The following is an 18,382-nucleotide window of genomic DNA, read 5'->3' on the forward strand; positions in this document are numbered from 1 at the left end:
GATGTTGAAGTTGATGATGATGATGATGATGATGATGAACTTGAAACATATATCTCAAACGAATTGTATGCTGTTGTTAGTTATTGTTGTTGTTGTTGTTGCGTGAAAATTGCTGAAAACATCAAAAAAAAAAAATAAAAATTCTTTGAAAGATAAAATGTTCGATCCAGAAAATGAAAGAAAATGATAACCGATCATATATACAAAGATGAGATATGAAAAAAAAAATTTTTTTTTGACATGACCCAGAAGACAATAATAAGCTATTTTTTTTATAACGCACTGTTCAAACAGAACCAAACAAGCGTTACAATGTTATCGATAAACATTAAACAATGATAAATATTTCAATGATCAATTTTTTTTTTACATTTGAATAGCTTTCAAATTTTTTTTTAGAAAAATTTTATGTATGGAAAGCAAACTAAAAAAAAAAAAAAATTACCACAATATTTATTCTCACTTTTATTTTAAAACCATAATATAATATATAATAATAATTAGAATTAGAATATACAATAAATTCTGCAGAGAAATAAATTTGCAAACACCCTGTTTAGTTTGTTGTTGTTGTTTTTTTTTTTTTGGTTTGGTTTGATTTGGTTTGGTTTGGCCGTTTTTTCTTTTTTACAATTGTCCATTTTGTTCAAATCATCATATTAATATTTCAATACAGTCAACACACATATAATATAAACATATGAAGAGACTACATAAAGAATTACAGAATGATAATAAAAAAAAATATAACAATAACAACAATGATTCATTTCTGTTTAAAATTGTTCAGACTTGTTCATTTTGGCTACTATTTTCATCATCATCATCATCATCATCATCATCATTCATATCAATGTTTGTTATAGCCATCATACGGGCATTTGTAGTCGTTGTCGTAGTTGTTACCATTGTTTCCATTGTTGTTAATGGTTTTTGTAAATTCAAACAGGTTATAACAGGAAAATCAGTCTGTAAAACAATTGATGATGATGATGATGATGATTGTGGTGGTGATGGCGGCAATGTGGATAAAGAATCAATATTGAATGATTGCCGCAATTGTTCTTCTTGTTGTTGTTGTTGTTGAGCCGATTTTGATGATGATGGTAATAATTCATTTTGTGTGGTCATTTTTATTGGTAATGATGATTTAAAATTATCACATTTTTCATTTTTAATGTTCATTTTGTTATTATTATTATTATTATTATCATCATCATCATTATGTTCATTGATGGCCATTATATTGGATGACAATGATTCTACATTATCATTATGTACCATAATTTTACATGATCGTTGTTGATCATCAAATTTCTCCACATTTATACGATGTTGACGATTCTGTTGTTGATTATTGAGATTACATTTACCATATTGACTTAGATATGCTTCCTCACGTAAACGGGTACCCATAGAACGACATTGAAAACATAGTAAATATTTGAATGCACGACGGAAATCCTGATGAAATGTGACATAAATTATTGGATTGAGCATCTACAGAAAAAAAACAAATAAATAAAAAAAGAATGAATTAGTAAAAAAAAGTTATTTCCCATGTGAAATAATCACAATATATATAAATAAATAAACGGTGATAAAGGATTCACAATGAATGAATTATAAATCGAAACATAAACAAGAAAATACACGCAAGTTGTAAAACAAAATCGAAACTGTCATGCTGAAAATGGAAAAAATTTGTTGGTTTTTTTTCTGGTTTGTTGGTGTGTGTATGTGTGTGTGTGTACCAATTTAAATTTTTCATAAAATTTAGGCAATAAAATTGCCTTGTATATATGTCAGACCTTCATCCATAATATATACGTATGTAGGTATATATCATGAATTCAAATTGACGATGATTCCATTTATTTGATTGAATTTTGTCATTTACGTATTTATCATCATCATTATTTACGGTGAAACCAAATATATAATCCGTATTCTTGTATCAAATAGAAATGAATGATATATAAGGTTTAAAACGAAAGCCAACAAATAGAAAAAAGTTAGTTTATCATCAAAACAAAAGTGTTGAGCACACACACACACACACACGCACACACATAAACACCCTTTTTCCATAATCATTTATGATGAAGAATAAAAATGACAAGTGAATAAGAAATTTATATTATGATGATGATGATGATGATAATATATTAGTTTGAAGGTGAAAAATTTACTAAAATAAAACAAATTTACATAACAATAATAAATTTGTCAGAAAAAGAAAAAAATTGTTTCAATTTCTTTGTGTGAATGGAATAAAAGAATATTTATTCGCATACATTATTCCAGTAGCACATCTTTTAGACCAGGCCAGAAAAAAAAATTCATTTATACATTCATACAATATGTATATTTATTTATTCCTTCAATTATTCATCCATTTGGTTAGCATTCACTTTGTGTTTGCGAAACGAAATCAATTTTGAAAATATTTATCATGGTTTCTTTCTCTTTTTCTCTTATATTCTAATTATTTTGACCTTGGAAAATAATGATTCGATTTGATTTGATTTGATTTGAATTGATTCGATCACGATATTTATGACTACAATTTATATATCGATGATTTTTTTTTTGACATGAAATGTGAATCAAATAAATAAAAAAAAATGGCTTCTGTAGCCATAATAATAATTTCCAATGTGAATCATTTGTAATCCGGAAAAACGAAAACAAAGTACATACACATATGTGTAATATATATAAAAGGTAAATAAACATGTAAACGAAAATGAATAAATTGCTTCAGTTGTGTTCTAACAACATAATTTTCTAACGGTTTTTGTTTTGGGTTCCAAATCTTTTATCTGGAAAAAAATCGATTCATTTTTTTTCTTGTCATATTACAATAATAATGTCTATATATACAAATTCAATGAAAAAAAAGAATGATTCCAACGAAATCTAATGATTCTTTGATAAACACAGACACACACACAGACACACACACACAATACAAATACATAAACGAAAAGACATTTGTCTATAGATTCTTCATCATTATTTTGTTGTTGTTGTTGTCATATTCCGGTCAATAATAATCATATAGTCTAACTATAGATATTATTATTATTATTTAGTAATATTTAGCCAATAAGTTTTTTTTTCTAAACGAAATAAATATTATATTATATAACATTCGATCATTTGTTAGTTTCTTTGTGGATATCTTTTACTCCAGCTATACATGCACACACACACAAATAGTATATGATATCGTATTGACGAATTATGGGTTATTATTATTATTATCATTTCTATTATTATTGACATGTTGTTTTTCCCTCTATATACCATTGACAGGATGGGGAATGGAAAAGAAAAATATTCTGGCAACAACAATGATGATGATGATGATAGAATCTTGAATCAATGATTGAATGAATGTCGACATTTTAATGTATGCGTTCGTCAAACATGTATGGTGTGTTGTGTACATATATATGATATATAATGACAAAAAAAAATTACAGAAATCAATATGATCCATACAAATACAATGAAGAAAAAAATGAATTGATGGGATAAGGATGTTGTTTGATTTATCAATGTGATGACAACGAAAAAAAAAAGAAAATGAAAAGAGCAAAAGAAAGGAAAAAAATTCTCAGAATGATCGATTGTCCATTTTATTTGGTTATATTTAATAAAGGCACATTGGTTGGACCAAATAATTTGGTATGGGGATCCAGGATAATTTTTATATATTTTCTTAGTGGCAAATATTTTTGCATTTCAATACCGCTGTTGATTCAATAACTATTATTATTGTTTTTTTTTTTTTTTTTTTGATTTTTTCTATAGTTGGATATATGTTGGACATTGAATTGAACATTGAGTATTTTTATTGAAAAAAAAATTAAAAAATTGACACTTACTGAATTAACATAACCTAACCATAATGCAATACTGGTAACATATCGTGGAATTTGCATGACTGAAGCAGAGAATGGACGTAATACTGCCAATATAAAAAATGGTAACCAACAAACGGTGAAAGCGGTCATTATAATACCTACAGAAAAAAAATGAACAGAATGAATAAATGGTTAAAATCATGTATGTAATCATAGCTGAAAATAATAATAATAATAATTTGAAATTATTTTCTTTCTTTTGTAGTTATGAATGAATCATCATCATCATAAATTAATGTGCATATTCTGTACATTGGCATTGGAGGTGAAAAAAAAATCGAAATCGAAAAACATTTTTACAAATTGTTTTACACAAAAAAAATGTTCATATGCCAATCAAATAAATACATATATGAATATGAATATAATGTCCAGTCATGTATATATTGTGTATTGTGATCATAATAATTACTCTAGTTCGATTCATCAAAACCGACACGTATCCACACCCACACACATATAGAAGTGAAACACAATGATCGACTAAATATAACATACGACTATAGTCGTAAGAAAAAAAAAATGAAACATGAAAACAATAGGAAAAAAAAAGTTGGCTTTCCTACATTTCATTTATTTTTTTTTCTGCATTCCATATAATGTGAATGAACGATTATAAATGAATTGTGTGTTGGATCCAAAAAAAAAAAAAAAAAAATGAATTGAAGAAAATAGAATTGTCATATATTGTATATGTAATCAATTCGCTCGATGATTATTTAATGATTCTCAAAAGCTAAAAAATTTCGTTTCCTCTTTTATCATCATCTAAAATAATAATAATTATACATGTCAAACGTTATTGTTATTTGTGGTATACATAAAAAAAAATGTATCCTACAGGGTGATATATGGACGAATGAATTTCTTTTCTTTTTTTTTTGTTTTGTTTTGTCTTTCATTCATGACAGACAATCAAGATTATTATATATTTGAAATTATTATTATCATCATTATTCAATATTATATTATATATATCACATGTATATAATTTGATCTAAGATTGCCATAATATAGTGAAATATAAATATGTTTATAATACTATACTATATAATTGTGTAATCATGATTTACTATGGGTAAAGTGGTAAATTTGATTTTGAAAAGTGATTTAGAAATAGATTTCATTGTGATTCATATATTTATATATATGTAGGATTATTTCTTTCATTGGTCTTAACATCATATATGATGAAATGAAAATTTTTTTTATCGTTAAAATATTATATTCGTAACACATTATATATATATTCACCTAATGTGACTGATGCTTTTCGTTCACGTAATGCATTTGATGCACGTTGTTTCATTGCTAATGTTGTTGAACCACTTATTAACATGGAACCACCACTACCATCATTATTGATATTCTGTCCACTGTTAATTATTGATCGGCGACGATTACGACGAAATCCAGATTGAAAATTTGTAGACGATGATGATGCTGATGATGATGATAATAATAATACATTGGTTTGTTTTGATGATTTTTGCTGTGTAGCTGTTGTCGTTAGTGATTTTTGATGGCCATTTAAATGTTTATGATTCGAATAACATGTAATATTATCGCCATATAATTTACTGGCAGTATTGGCTGTCGTGATGGGTGCTTTTGTGGTCAACATCACTGTCGATGATGTGGTTGTTGTACCATCTGAATTAACCATCATGGCAGCTGTTGGTGTTATCACTGTTGTTGTTGTGGTCGTTGTGGCCGGTATTTCATTCGAATTTTGTAACATATTCTGTTTGCTAAATTCATCATCACATTCAAAATAATTATCATTTCGAGAGCAACAACAACAACAACATTTATGATAGAATTTTTGCCGCTTTCTTCTTTGTTTGGATGATTCACGATTATAATTGGATTTTTTTCCACATTTTGATTTGATATGATTTGATTTATTATTGTTTTGAGTTGTTGAATTATCATTGTCGTTTGGTGATGATGATTGTTGTAAATAATTTTGATTCTTATCCAATAACTGTACAGCTGTTTTTGATGATGTTGATGGCGATGATGATGTGAATGGTTTTTCCATTGAATCAAAATATTTGATTTGTTGTCGTTGTGATTTTTTTGTTAGTTTACGCATTGAATAAAATCTATTCAGTTTTGATGATGTATTTGATGTACGCATAGTCATTGAACTGGAACATGATGGACGTTGATCACGAAGTTCTGCATCGACAACACGTTTGGCAGCCACATATATTTTATAATACATGACAATCATAACGAATAATGGTATATAAAATGCGCCTAATGTAGCATATAATTGATATCCTAAATTCTGGCTCACTTCACATATTGGCTGTTCAGGTGTTCCATGTTCATTGCCAAGAATTAACACTGGTGGTATAGATATTAAACATGATGCTATCCATACGGCCACAATAAATGATAAGATTCGTTTGGTTGTACGGCGAACACCATAGGTTAATGGTTTTTTTATGGCAAGATAACGATCTATTTATAATAATAAATTAAATTAAATTAAATTAAATGAATATAAATCAAAAATTAATATTTTTTGTATGAAAAAAACACTAAATACGAACCAATTGAAATTGTACAAAGATTTAGAATAGATGATGTACATGCAGTAACATCAAATGAAACCCAAAGATCACAGATACCATTCGATAGGCGCCATGATTGTGAAAGCTCATATTGTAATGCTAACGGCATGACCAATATTGCCACACAAAGATCTGATATAGCCAATGATACCTAGAATTGTCAAACAAACGAAAAAAAATGAAATAAAATAAAATCATTACTTTTCAAAACTCATTTATTCTTATCAGATGGCAAAAAAAACAATAAACTTTTGACCTTGTATTGCTTTCTCTTATTTTATTCAGGTTCTTAACGGGTTTTCTCATTTTTTTTCGTATATAAATACATTTGACAAGATGAATTTTCGTGGAAATTCAATCTTTTTTGTTTGTTTGTTTGTTTTTGTTTTTGTTTTTGGTTGTAATATCAACTACACTAGCAAACGACGACAACGATGACGATGACAATAAAAAAAAATTTATCCAGAAAAAAAACAAGTTAAATTGAGTGTGAAAAAGTTAATATCATAGAGGATTCCTGTGATTTCAGATCATCATCATCATCTTCATCATCACATAGCTAGAGTTTCAGTGTCGGAATTTTTGTTTTTCTCACTTAAAACTATATATAAAACCCACACAAAAAGACACAATCAAAGAAAAAGAGACAGGAAGAAAAAAAAAAATAAAATCGGACAAGTTCAGATTAAAATCAAGACAGTTATTTCTGGCTAACATACAGAGAAATGATTTATGATCATCATGATAGTTATTATTATGAACACGGTATTTCCCGAGTGTTTAAGTCTGTTTTTTGTTTGTTTTTATTTTTTCGTTCATCAGCAAAAGTTTTCATTACTATTTTCGAAAATATTTCAATGAAATCTTCAAATTTTTTAATGGTAACCCGATGATAAAAAGAAAAAGAAAACAAACTTAAATTCAAATAAAAAAAATTGAATTCTTCATGACTTGAATTATTATTGAAACAATCTGATTAGTGAAATCCGATTCAAATAATTTGAACATGATTTGAGAAAGTTTTAATTAAAATTGATTAAATATCAAAATTTTTCTCTTTTTTTTAATATTTTCCGCTAGAATGACTGTACCAGTTTGTTTATCAATCGGTTTAGTTTATTTCGATTTTTTTTATTAATGAAATAACGAATAACATCACTTTCGATCGATTTGTAATCAAAAAAAAGCAAAAAAAAAAAGCGGAAAAAAATTCAAATCAATTTCGTTTCACATCATATCATATCATACTATTCAATAGTCAATTTTGAGAATAAACTTTCTATATTGGAAAAAAATCAAGAAAAAGAAAAAATTCATTATCTAAGAATTTTATTGAAAGGAAATAAACGAGAAAGAAGATAGTGGAAATAGAAATTATGAATACTCTTGGATAAATTGAAAATTATATCTTCTATTTGATTGTTAACTTATGTCATAAATTGATTTTGTCATTGTCTTCAGGCCATTCCAATCGTTTCTGCCATTTCATTCAGTAAAAACAGTCACTATACGATAATAATCATAACACATCCGAAAGAAAATGACAATGAACGATTTCATTTTGTTGTAACAATAATGCTTGCCTATTTCTTTGTGTGGTCATATGTCATTATCTATCAAAATTAATCATTCCCTCGGGTATCCAACAAATATATATATACTTTATATAAGTCTGTTACGAAACATTAAAAGCCAACTTTTTGGTCTAAAGACCTTGGCATTAAATATTTTTTTTTTCGATTCGAGGATGTTGGTTATGACGATGTTGACCACTAAAATGTTGGAAATTTAACTGGTAGGGAAAATCCACAAAAACAAACTTTTTGGTCTGCCACACACACACACACACACACACATACACATAAACAAAAAAAAATCATTATCGTAGGTTTATAAAGACCATAAACGATAAAACATCTCAAATATTTTTTTTTTAGAATAAAACAACAAATAATCATAAACAAAGGAACAAAAATTACCAAAAAAAAACGATCAATGAAAATCTGGGAAAATCGAATTAGACAAGATAATCAATCATTGCATTTTTTTTCTCTTCTTGGCTGCCGTCACTTTCCAGAGCCGATGCCGATATTGTCTAAGGCTACATTGTCGTTGTTGTTGTTGTTGTTGTTGTTATAATTGTTACTACTATTGATTATGGATTCTATAATATCCGTAGTATTCGTGGTGACTTTTTGGTCGTTGTTTTTTGTTCTACAATTCTGTCACCATCAACTTAAAAAAACCTAACAAGCAAACAAGGAAAACAAACAAAAGGGAGACAGTATGTAAAAAAAAATTGTTTGCATGACATTGGCCGCTTGTATTGTCGTTTATTTTTTTATTTTTTTTTGTTTCCCATTCTTTTCACTTTCATTTTACTCATCTCCGGTTTATGACTTTTTCTTCCGATGACAGAATTATTCTCAGATTTTCTATCGAGATTTCGTTATTTTTCTCTTGAAAAAAAATGGAAAATCATTGATTCTATGGGCCATCAATGACTATGATCAATGTCATTTATCTCTACTAAAAAAATATACATTTGTTTAGATTAAAAAAAAATTTTTTCAAACAAAACATATGAAAAAAAAACATCAATTTATTTCGGCAACAAACAATACTTGTGACCATTTTTTTATTTAATGCATTACAAAAATAATAATCAGAATCTATGATTCGAATGAAAACATTATTACAGTGAAACGATAAAATTTTTCATTTCCATATCCTTACTGTTCTGGTTGCTTACGATCATTTACAAATCGATGATGTTATCATTACTATTTTTATATTATATAAAAATAACATTACCGTATACGAACAACGTGGTATCTAACAATCTTCATCATCATCATCATCATCAATTCAAATTTGCCAATATATAAAGAGTCAAAAGTTGAACAAGCAAAACAGACAAAAAAAAACAACACAATCTAGATAGAATCAGCATAACACACACACACACACACTGTACAGACCTATACTCTTTTTTCCATCTATTAGTTGTGGTTTTGTTTTTGTGCACCGCAAATTTTTCATTCATTTATTCATTCATATTACATAATATATAATGATATGCATTGCATAAAAATAATTTCTCTATGCTTTTGTTCTTCTTTACGAAAAAAAATTCCATTTTTTTTTCTTCTTATTATTCGTCAATGTTTTAACTATCATTTATTCCTATATATTATCTATATATCATTATTATTATTATTAGTGAAATGACGGAGAAAAGTAATACTTGACGCTTCTTTATAAAAAAAAGTATATATATGTGCCTCTGGCATCACACACACACACACACACACACACACACACACACACACACACACACACACACACACACACACACACACACACACACACACACACACACACACACATATTCAAATCATATGGTAATTATGAACCATCATCATCATCATCATCGTACAAATATATTTTCCATTAATTCAAATTCAAACAAAACTCAATTTCTAATACAACATTCTATAGTTATATTCGTATGAAAACATATAAAAAAAATACACAAATGAAACGAAAAAAAACAAAAATAATAAATAAAAGAAAATGTAATTCTTTTTTTCTTTCATTTTAATATATTCGGCTGTTTCAGGCTGTTACACAAATATGATGATGATGTTATCATTCTCGTATAAATGGTTATTTTTTTTTTGTTACCTCAGAATATTTCTCAGAATTGATAACCCCTTACGGTTTCAGGTTCTGTTTTAAAGTTTATTGTTGATCAGATGCTAGTATTATTTTTTTTTTTTTTACAGAAAAAAGTTTTTAAAAGATTTTTCAACTAGTTAGAATTCTTTTTCCGTTTTTTTTCATGTAGAAAAAAAGTAATGTTTTCTACTTTGAAAACCTTTTCTGTCGAAAAATGCAATGCATTTCTGATTATTGTTTGTTATGTATGCACACACACACACACACATAAACACATCATACTGGGAATTTTCATTTTGCGGAAAAACAAAACGAAAAAAAAAAATCAGAATCTTTCACTTTTTTTTCTTGTTTTTGTTTTTTACATTTAACTTGGCTGATTTATTTGTTGTTTATTAGTGTGTGTGTGTGTGAGAGAGAGAATTCAAATGAAATTTTAAACAATCATTTATCTTTGAATACTGGTTGCGAATTTACTATGCATAATAATTTATCTGTTTACCATTAAAATGTTGTCGTCGTCGTAGTCGTCGTCGTCGCCATCGGTTTTTGTTGTTTGTGCATTGCATTTGACTTAAAATTTATTATACATTCTCATTCAATCTATAATAAATCGATTGATCAAGGTCTATCACAGAAGTTTACACACACACACACACACACATTGAGTACTATTTATTACACAGAATCAATTTAACTCAGACCGAATCAAAAAAATAGAAAAAAAAATCGAAATTAAAGGTTCAGTGAATTTTGTAAAAGCAAACATTTTATGCTTGATTTAGCCATACATGAATGAGTAAACAACTTGAAAAAAAAATATTTTTTTTTTCTACTCTACATACAAAATAAAGAGATAAAAAGGGGGAAAAAAAGTCAAGTATACCACTTACCAAAAGGTAATTGGATGGATGCCGTAATTTTCGTACCAGAATGACCGATAAACAAACTAAAATATTGCCAATAACAGTACAAACGATCATCAAGCTCAATAGAACGATTAGTGTTATTTTTAGATCTAAAAATTAAATTGAAACAATTTTTTTTTTAATTTTTTGATTAAAAACAACAATCAACTTACTGGGATTAAGATAACTATCATCATTATTGTGACCATTATCACTCAAATCATTATCAGATGGAATTAAAGGATTGATCGTATTATTATTGTTATAATTATTGCCACTAATAGTGCTCACATCGATTATTTGTGCAAATGAAGGCGATGTTTTCATTGATGTTGGCAAAAATAATTGTGATTCAATCAGTAAATTCGCAGTTATATTATTGATTACTGTTGTTAGATTTGGCATTGAAAAATAAGGTTCACTTGATGGTATAAATGTTGATGTTGTTGTTGTTGTTGATGGTGATGATGATGATGATGATGATGAAAACAAATTTTGACATAATTCCAGATGTTTATCAACTGAGAATGATTCACTCGTTTGATTAGGAATCGGTATTTTATCATTGGAAGAAACGGAAAAAGATGATGTAGATGTAGTGGATGAAGTAACAATGGTCATCAATTTATTACAAAGTAGATTCAATTGATCAACATTTGAATATTTTTGAGCTAAATCATTATCAAGTTCATTATTATTGATTGTAGTACTAGCAGCCATTGTCGAATCAAATCGAATATTATCATTATTAGATTTGAATTCGATTGGTTGATATTTATAATCATCATTTAGATCGATATTTAACGAAGATGATGATGATGATGAAAATGATGATATTGAATAATCTTCCATGGAATTAGAAGAATGAATTATCATTATATTTGTGACGATACTTTTGGTTTTTCTATTGTGTTTTGCTTTGTTGTGTATGTGTATATGAATTTCAGTATAAAATCAATCAGCTCAATTGTTTAGGTTGCAGAATCGAAAAATTTCCCTTTTGTAATCCATCCGGATATTATTGAATTTGAATTTTGGCACAAAAAATTTTCCATTATTATTCATCTCAATGATTATATCAGCGTACTTTTTGTTTCTGGTCGATATTTTTATTTATTTACGATATATACTTTGATGAATGGGTGTATGATACATATATTTATCCCTTGAGAAATCATATTTCATTCAATTCGTTTCAGCTATTCTGTTTTTTTTTCATTCGTTTTATAATAGTTTATACAATGAAATATTCTCCAGAGAAATTGGCCATTTGATCTTCATAATGGGATATATTCACGTTATGGTTTACAGATCTAAAAACGAAAAAAAAAACAAGAAAAATTGTGAGAATTATGCATAAAATGGTGATGATGAAAAAAAAAAGATTTAATATTTTTATTTATGAAAATTTACGGGAATCAGATTTCAATGGATTGATAAAGCAAAGTGTTTTGTACATGAACAAATATTTCATTTCATCAAATAATAGGTAGACTTCATGAATTATGGTTTTAGTTCCTGGATTTCAATAAAATGCATATGGGCATAATGCATTCTTTATTCAATTTATGGTGATGGAATAAAAATGAAAAATTAGCAAAAAACAAATTGTGACAAATGGTAAATTTTTCCACCCTAAAGCTATGATGAAAACTTTGATCAACGTGAAACAAGTCTTGTGTTCAATGAATCATCATCATCACCATAGTTATCGATAGTAGCGACAACAACATTATAAACAGTGAAGACGTGAATGGAATACTATTTTTTTTTTGAATTTTCTGGGCTTTATGTGCATATAGCCGCAAATGTATTTAATGTATTATTTACATTTGAAATCTAATGAATTATATAATCATCAAAATTAACAATAGCAATATAGTCAATACATGGAAAAATTCTACATTTGAAAAATCATCAGACTTAATATATCTGATTAAATGCGGCCGACCAATTAACAAATCGTACTAATCATAGAGAATTCAAAAAGTCGAATTTAATTTCAATTTAAATCATAAAAGATTTAATTGCAAAAAAAAATAAAAATTTCATCCATTTTGAATAGATAATAATGATTTGTTGATTCTGTTGGTTTTATAAAAAAAAGATAAAATAAATTTAGCCACAATTCTAATCCATAACTGTAAAAGTCATGATGATATAATTATAGTGCAAACACACACACACACACAAACAAAAAAACGCACATTCATTATTATTGCTCATATATTAATAGAATCAATGGGAAAATCTCGTTTTTTTTTGTTGTTGAAACGATATTACGAAATTGTTCATTTGACTATATATATTTGACTAAGTACATTAAATGTATGTGTGTATTTGGGCTTGTGTTTGTGTTTTATGGGTGACATGTAAATATTTAGTCTAAGGACTCAGAAAAAAAAAAATATTCCATTTAGTTTTACGCTATATATATATATATATATAGAAATATATCGGTTTATGTATATTGCAAACAGAACCACCAAGAATAATAAAAGACAAAATAAAAAACATGGAAAAAATATGAGTTAAAAATAGAAGAAAAAAAAATAGATAAAATGTGAAAATCGAAGCTTAGAAACTTTGACAAAAAACAAAAAAAAAATTAATTTGATTGACATGTCAATAAACTGATCAAAATCTATGTATTGTTTATGTGTGTGTGTGTATAACACAAATTTTTTAACATGGAAACTTGAACTGGAAACAGAAATAATAATATAATTACAATGATGATAGAATTGAAGAGTGTTGGCTGTTCTCTTCATCATAAGAATCAGCGTATTCAATCAACAACGACGACAACAAAACAATGACAAACACAAGAGAACAGATGTGAATATATAGAATTTGTCAATTTAAAAAAAGAATAAATTTAATAACCAAAAAAAAAAAAAAATTATTCGTCAGAATTCTGTAATTTCATTCATTGTTGATTTACAACCAGGAAAAATAATTGACTTTTTTTCAATTTGAATTCTGATTGATTGAATGAGTGAATGATTTGTTCAGCTTGCTTTAGTCTTTTTTTTTTGTTCATCATCATCATCACCATCAACAATTGATCATTTTGTTTGTAGATGAAAATGATGAATTTTATTGATGAAAATTGTCATTATTATCGATGGCCTTTAGAGCATCGATTGGCATCAAAGTCTAATCTATTTTGAAGATTTTTTTTATTCTTTTGATTATTTGCATTCCAGAATCGGCTGAAAAGTCACCTGAAGAATCATCAGAAAACAAAATTCTTATATTAATTTAATTTGAATTGAATTTCGATGTGTGTGTGTTTGTGTTTGTAATTTAAATAATTAAATTCAAATTTATTAAAAAAAACCTGAACATGGATTGATTTGCTTTGCATTACAACTATATGTTTTGTACATTCATTTGTCAATATTCATGGTGGTTGGAATGAATGGATTAAATTAAATTAAATTAAATTTTATTATTTCATTCTACACCATTTTTATACACAGACACGTAAAAATGAAAATATTTGAATCAAATTGTATTAGATCAAACGAAATTGAAATAGAATTTTGTTCATCATCTCACTGTTTACCATTACTTTTTGTTTATCAGAATCATTAGAATTACATATGGAATCTGTCACGAAATTTGTCGATTCTTTAATAATAATAAAAAAAACGAAATTATAAAATAAAAATATTTTTGTTCACTACTAATAATGCTAAAAATGATAAGAAAATAAACTTTACAGTATATAATATATAAAGTTTCATACTTGGCTAAGGTGAAACATGTACTTGTTTCACTAATTTAATTTACGTTTTGGTTGTTGTTTGATTTGAGGCTGCTTACTTGCGTGTATGTATGTATGTGTGTGTGTGTGTGTTGTGTTTACTTTGATTTTTTTTTCCCATTACACAGAAATCACAAGGATCACATAGATTAAATTCAAATCACGAAACATATCATCATCTTTAATAGAAAAAAAAATTTGAAGAATAAAATTGAAAGGAAAATTTTTTTTCTTCATCGTATATTTCTAAAATTTTTTTTTCAAAAATAGAAAATTTTGATGCATTTGTAGGCGGTGGATGTAAATGTACAGCATTGGCATCTGTTAATTGATTCTTTTTTTTTCGTAAAAAAAAAATAAATTCTACATGTTCTAATCATAATGATAAACATAATCAATATGCGTGATGATGGATAAATGAAAAGATTAAATAAAAGGTCAACAAGTCAGTCAGTGGTTAACGTGTTAATATTTGGAATCAAGATGATTCGAGAATGGAATAAAATTTTCTAAACTTTTGGTTTAGCTTTAGCTAATATATTATAGTATTCAATTTTTTTTTCTTCTTCTGTTTATTTGGTCTTGCTTTTCATCAATAATTTTTTTCCACTCCATTGTTGATTCAGCGTTGTTTTGTTTTTTTGCTGTTCTTCATTGTCATCATATTTGGTCGCCATTGTCTTTCTGTTGTGTGTTCATTGTGTATGCTTATGTCACATCTAATAATGTTATATATTATTATTATTATTATTATAAACGTGATCGGAAAATTAACTTGGATTCGATTCCAAATATATAACATACACACACACACACACATCAATAACCGTATGAGAGATGCAATGAGATGAAATGAAAAGCAAACATACACACACACACACACAAACAATGAGTTGATGATGAAATGTGTGATAAAGAGGACATTATAGATATCTAGAATGAAAATAGTATGGTAGAATAACAATAATAACGATGATGATGACTAGAAAAAAAGCAATGTGGAACAAAAAATGTACAATACACATGCAAATCTAGTTTCGGAAACAAAACAAAACAAAACAAAAAAAAACCAAACAACAAAAATAGAAAAAAAAATGAAAATGACAACCAGAAAAATCGAATGGAATAACAAATAATAACTGGATAGAAAAAAAAGAGCTTGATCTTGATATCCTCTCATAGTCTAACAACAACAACAACAACAAAAAAACGGAGAAAAAAAATGGAAAAGATGATTTAATGATGAACTTGCATTTCTTTCTTTTTTTCTCCATACATTTTCATAACGATTCTGTTGATGATGATTCCATGTTGTTTTTTATGATGATGATGATGATGATGATCGTGATCGATAATAGAAACACCTAACATATATCTTTATGAGATGAAATATGATGATGATGATGATAATGGTTCGGCAATCACCGATCGTATTATTTATTTTCTTTTTTTTCTGATCAATTTTTTCCCTTTATTTTTTTTATAGCCAGACATTTTGATTACTGTTTGGTATGTGTGTGCATGTGACTATGAAGATCTTGATAAATGATAATAATAAAGTCATGTACATTATCATAAATAGCGATAATGATAATAATGGAATGTGATTTAATGCAAAATAACCATTGTAATTTATGTAAATAGAATTATCTCTGTTCGATATTCAATCAGATTGGTCAAAAACGATGATCATGAAGACCTAGAAAAAAAATTAATACATAAATAAAACGAACAAATTATTTGAATTCCAAATTCTGATGGCCATTTTTTCAACAACAACAACAAAAACAACAAAAAATGTGTTTTCTTAACCTATAAATCGATTGAAAATGAAATTTTTTTTGTTTTGTTTGTAAGAATCCAAATTCAAATAATTTTGAATTTGAATCAAATGAGAAAAAAAACAAGCAAATCGATTGTGTGTCTATTTGCTATCCAATTTCAGATAAAAAATGTTTATCAATGTTTGTATTTGATGTAGAAAAATAAAATAAAATTAGTGACAATTTTTTTTGTTGTTACAAAATTCTTTTTCTTACCACAATGATGAATGTGTTTTTCGCACAAGAAACAAAAAAAAAAGAAAAAAATCTATAAATGATTCTAATGTTTTTTTTCTTTTAAAATAAAATGGAATTTTATTTTAGAATCTATAAAAAAAATCGATTAGCATGTCTCTTGTTTTCACTGATAAAATGGATCAATTTTATTTTCTTTGTTCTTTAGGATCATATAGATACAATATAATCGACATTGTATATCTGTCAAACAAATTAAGTTTACCACATAGATAAAAATGGACAGATGAAAGGGGATTGAAGGGGGCAAAAAAATATTCGATTTTATTTTATCTTAAATCAATGTCAAGTATTATCAGAAAATTGTATTTATTTTTTTTCAGTAGCGCTTGAAGGCTTGGTATGTAAGATTGTTATTGAAGTGATAAGAAACAAAAAAAGCAAAACAAAAATTTGGATGAAAAACGGATTTAAAATCTCTATTTTCAAGTGTGAAATGCATTTTGGTGTACATTGCATCAATCAATCTGACAAAATATAATTTTTTTCTCTTTTTTTTTCTGTATGATAATCATCAATTAATAAGAAAAAAAAGATAAATAATCAATAATCAATCTACTTTAATTAATAATTTGGAAAAAAAAAATTTAATTCCATTGAAATGATTGAGTCGTAGAAAATGATGATGACGATGATGATAATGAAAAATACTCAATATCGGACAAATAGTATAATTGATAATTGATAAACTTGGAATGGATGCAATAACACTTGGTTTAAAATCAATGAAAAAAAAACCAGTAATAAGACCATCGAACCAATAAGTTTATATAGATAATGATAATGTATGCCTAATACTCATATGGCTGTAGATAGGCTCAAGATTTATTTTCACTGTCTGATACTCATATATACCTATGTGACAGATCAACAAAACTGTACTCAAGAATCTGTGGTTGATAGTGACAATAACACTATTTAAACACGGAAATGATCGTTAGCCATAATAATAGACACATATATACCATCATGATATGATAATTGTATATCTGTGGTCAATTTTTTCAAATGAAAATATATGTTAAACGAAATTGCTATTGATGATGATGATGATGATGATCATAATGATTATTATTATAAAACAAAATACGTGTAACATATAAATCATTTTCGAACTATCATTTTCTTTTTCTTTCCATTTCTTCTTTAATATCCATTCAATATATAATTGAACAATAACCGGAAACAACAACAAGAAGAAAAAAAAAACGAATGTGAAATACAACTAACAATTGACTTATAGGTCACGTACGTTGTTTCAATGATCATTTTCAATTTCTCTTGAAATTTATCCCACAATTTAACAGTAGGAACGTCGTTGACTTTCGGTCATAATATCAGTAGTGATAGAATAAAAGTAATAATAAAATGACGCTGGTGAATGAACTCATTCTCTCTATTTTATTTTTCTCCACGGACCCAT

The 18,382-nt window shown here is 26.9% G+C and overlaps 1 protein-coding gene across 2 annotated transcripts in view; it reads right to left on the reverse strand.

Annotated features, from left to right (window-relative positions):
- Positions 1-434: 434 nt before the first annotated feature.
- LOC124498307 (uncharacterized) overlaps positions 435-18,382 on the reverse strand; it is a 31,846-nt gene continuing 13,898 nt past the window's right edge. The window contains exons 1-7 of one of the 2 annotated variants that reach the window (XM_075728639.1): positions 12,523-12,717; positions 11,283-12,422; positions 11,095-11,219; positions 6,500-6,671; positions 5,190-6,407; positions 3,897-4,033; positions 435-1,500 (exon numbers count right to left, since the gene is read on the reverse strand). In XM_075728639.1, coding sequence (XP_075584754.1) covers positions 787-1,500; positions 3,897-4,033; positions 5,190-6,407; positions 6,500-6,671; positions 11,095-11,219; positions 11,283-11,985 — 3,069 coding nt within the window. In that variant the 5' untranslated portion in view covers positions 11,986-12,422; positions 12,523-12,717 and the 3' untranslated portion in view covers positions 435-786. Of the gene's footprint in view, positions 1,501-3,896; positions 4,034-5,189; positions 6,408-6,499; positions 6,672-11,094; positions 11,220-11,282; positions 12,423-12,522; positions 12,718-18,382 lie in introns of those variants that run through there. The other variant, XM_075728640.1, reaches the window with a different exon arrangement.

Source organism: Dermatophagoides farinae, chromosome 2, assembly GCF_024713945.1.
Source record: "Dermatophagoides farinae isolate YC_2012a chromosome 2, ASM2471394v1, whole genome shotgun sequence".
NCBI lineage: Eukaryota > Metazoa > Arthropoda > Arachnida > Sarcoptiformes > Pyroglyphidae > Dermatophagoides > Dermatophagoides farinae.